General features: G+C 46.0%; 1 protein-coding gene across 1 annotated transcript; it reads left to right on the top strand.

Annotated features, from left to right (window-relative positions):
• The first annotated feature begins 377 nt into the window (after positions 1-377).
• LOC144141732 (E3 SUMO-protein ligase ZBED1-like) lies at positions 378-2361 on the top strand. Its single transcript, XM_077673242.1, has one exon. It carries the CDS (start codon positions 427-429, stop codon positions 2359-2361), a length of 1935 nt encoding a protein of 644 aa, XP_077529368.1. The 5' UTR covers positions 378-426.
• The last annotated feature ends 782 nt before the right edge of the window (positions 2362-3143 follow it).

Here is a 3143-nt window from a genome sequence, read left to right as displayed (position 1 = left end):
CAAGGTAACGTTGTCGCCCTTTGTACGTCCACATCGCGTCGCTAGCACCATCATGTTGAATTCCGGCAGTATCATTTGCCTTGTCAACAGTGTGGTGGATTGGTGTCTGCACCATTGACAGCTTGCAAAATAGTTACTGCACATGCGCGAGCAAGTTTATTTTCCACCAGATAGCTTCGACCATAGAGTAGCAGGCAAACTACATTTTTTTCCATTCACCACTACTGCCTGCCTTTTTTTATTTCGTTTTTCCTGTTCGGTGGAACATGCAAAGAGGAGGCGTGACATTCCTGCAGTGTGTTTCGTTACCGACGTTGTTACTGTCTCGTGCGCGTCCACTACGTTTTTACGACTGACTCCAAGCGAACATTGCTGATGTTCGGCCACCTCCCAAGTGCCTCGTAACAACGTTTGCAGCTAGTTCAGATGGGACGCGACAGAACAAATCGCGCTCGACGGTCTTTCAAGTATGACAGCGTCTCAAAGACATCGACATGCCAGATTGAGGACTGTCAGCACGTTGTGTCGAGCGACCATGGTGGGAACCTCGAGCGTCATTTGCAGCGACACCACAAGGAAGTGTACGACAACATTCAGGCCGACAAAGCCCACTCTACGAAGCGTGTTGCGTCAGACGAGGCGGAAGGCTCTCCTGCGGCAAAGCACAGGCAAGTGGATATACAGAACATGTTTAAACCCATTTCACCGAAGTGTGTTTCGCTCGAAATAACAGAGGACATCATCATGAATAGCTGCGTTGAACTAGTCACAAGAAACGGTCGGCCATTTCGGCTAATTGATGACTCAGGCTTTCGGAAAATAATTGATCCGGTCCTAAAAGCGCTCAATTCTAAGCGAGCCATCACAGCAGAGACTGTAAAGGATAGGGTCCAGGAAGAAGCAAAAAGCAAGCGAGAAGAAAGTTCGCAGTCGCTGAAAAATCGGATGTTTTCTTTAAAAATCGACAGCGCGTCGCGACTTGACAGGGCTCTGCTTGGCATCAACGCACAGTATGCCGAAAATGGAAAACTAATTCTTCAACCTCTGGCCATGAAGGAGCTTTACGATAGGCACACTGCAGAGCATTTGACATCACAGGTGAAAAACACTCCGTCTCGCTACGACCTCAGTGTCACCCAGGTGTACAGTGTCACAACTGACAACGGTGCAAACATGCTAAAGGCTGCTCGCCTTCTCAGTGAAACAGACGATGAACCCGACGCTTCCAGTTCAGACGAGGATGATCATAGCGGCTACCCTGAATTTGGATATTGCGGCTCTCTTCTGGACGATTCAGACCACGCCGAGTGCCTTGGTCTTGATGGAGCCGATTTTAAGTTAGGCGTTAGGTGTGCTGCGCACACGCTGCAACTGGCAATCAGCGATGCTCTTAAGGACTCCGGTTCAAACACCCTCGTTGCACAGTGTCGCGCACATGTGAAGAAACTGCGCGTACAAAGTGCAATGGGCTTGATAAGAAAGCTAGGGCTAAGGAAGCCTGTTATTTATTGCCCGACACGCTGGATGTCGATATTCAACATGTTGACCAGGTTCGTTGAACTGAAGGACTTCGCTAAAGACTTCCTTTCAGGTGAAGAGACCGCAAGTTGGACTGACAGCATGTGGGCAAAAGTAGAAGGGCTGATCCAATCCCTTCAGCCAGCACAAGAAGCCACGAAGGTGCTTCAGACAGAACAACTGACAATTGGAGATTTCTATGGTGCTTGGCTGACGTGTTCCATGAAGACAACAGCGATACCGTCGCCACTGGCACAGGCCCTGGTTCAGTCCATGAAGAAACGAGAACGAAATCTCTGCAGTACGAATATCTTTTGTGCTGCATTGTACATGGACCACCGCTATCGCCTTCTGCTGACACCTGATCAAAAATATCAATCGAGGATGCATCTGTGCAAAACCTGGAAGCGAATCACAGCCTTCACAGGCCTTCAGCAGAAGCAATGTAGCAGCTGCATTTCAGAGAGCACCGCTGCGCCCACTTCTGAAGAACCGGAGGATGCCCTCGAAGCGTTTCTGAAAACGAAGGAAGCTGAGGCTGAAACTGTATCGCATTTGACAAGTGAGCCAGGATTATCGGACATGGTACTTTTGCTAGAAATGCTGGACAAAGAGCCGCGCCTTCCAAGAAGCACAAATATGTTGAAATTTTGGGAAGAGCGCAAAGAGTGGCAACCGGAGCTATACATGTTAGCACAAGTGGCCCTTGGTGTGCCAGCCACACGAGTCAGTGTGGAGAGGGCATTTTCTGCACTGAAGTTTGTTTTGTCGGATCAGCGGTCTCGCTTGTCGGAGAGTACACTCGATGATCTGCTGCTTCTAAAATCGTGCTCACTTCCTTAAAGATAATGCGGGATTCAAATAGGAGGAAAAATAAATACTAAGTTTTTGTTATTACTTTTCTTTGAAGTATCTTGCAGAGTCGCTCCTAATTATATGGTAGTTTTGGGACGTAAACACCCAATTATGAAGTTCTTAATTAATTAATTTATCAATTATTATTATATAAATTTTATTAAGTATTTTATTACTGTTTATTTTATAAAAAATACCGTTACGGAACGGAACTTTTTTCTGGGGAACGAAACAGAAAACGGAACGAAAAACATTTCGTTCCGACACCCTGAACAGGACACGTAATGCACCCAGAATTACCGTCGAAAGCACAGAACACGCTTGCGTAATTAGCAGAACTTTGTTCATTACCCTGAACCAGCACATCCTCTGAAGGGACAGTTAGCGAAATCGATCTGAAGCATCACCATTGCTATTCATTTCAGGAAGACACTGTATCGCGATCCGAAATGAACGGGTACGGTCATACACCTTCTTTTTGAGAAATCAAGAACTCATTCACTTTTTTTTTCATATCAATAACGTTATCAGTAATTCTGAGTTGAAAAACTGGTGCATAACGATTGATACAATGTGCGCCGAGCACAAACGCGAACACCGAGTAGCGTTTACAAGTGACGTAACTAATTAATAAAGAACTTATCTTTAAAGGCTGGCCAATAAGCTACATGATAATATGGGAAGTCCCCATGAATCCCGTAGGCCGATAGGTTGACGTGTGAATCGGTTTTCTGAAAGAAGATTATGTCTGTAAAGAAACTGAAGGTTCT

The sequence above is a fragment of the Haemaphysalis longicornis genome, unplaced genomic scaffold (genome assembly GCF_048455015.1).
Source record: "Haemaphysalis longicornis isolate Haplotype H1 unplaced genomic scaffold, Haemaphysalis longicornis Haplotype H1 scaffold_6, whole genome shotgun sequence".
In the NCBI taxonomy this organism is placed as follows: domain Eukaryota; kingdom Metazoa; phylum Arthropoda; class Arachnida; order Ixodida; family Ixodidae; genus Haemaphysalis; species Haemaphysalis longicornis.
This window is presented reverse-complemented; position numbering and strand designations above follow the sequence as displayed.

Bases quoted from the DNA above. Each gene is read 5' to 3' on its own strand.
- LOC144141732 (XM_077673242.1), top strand. From the start codon at position 427: ATGGGACGCGACAGAACAAATCGCGCTCGACGGTCTTTCAAGTATGAC.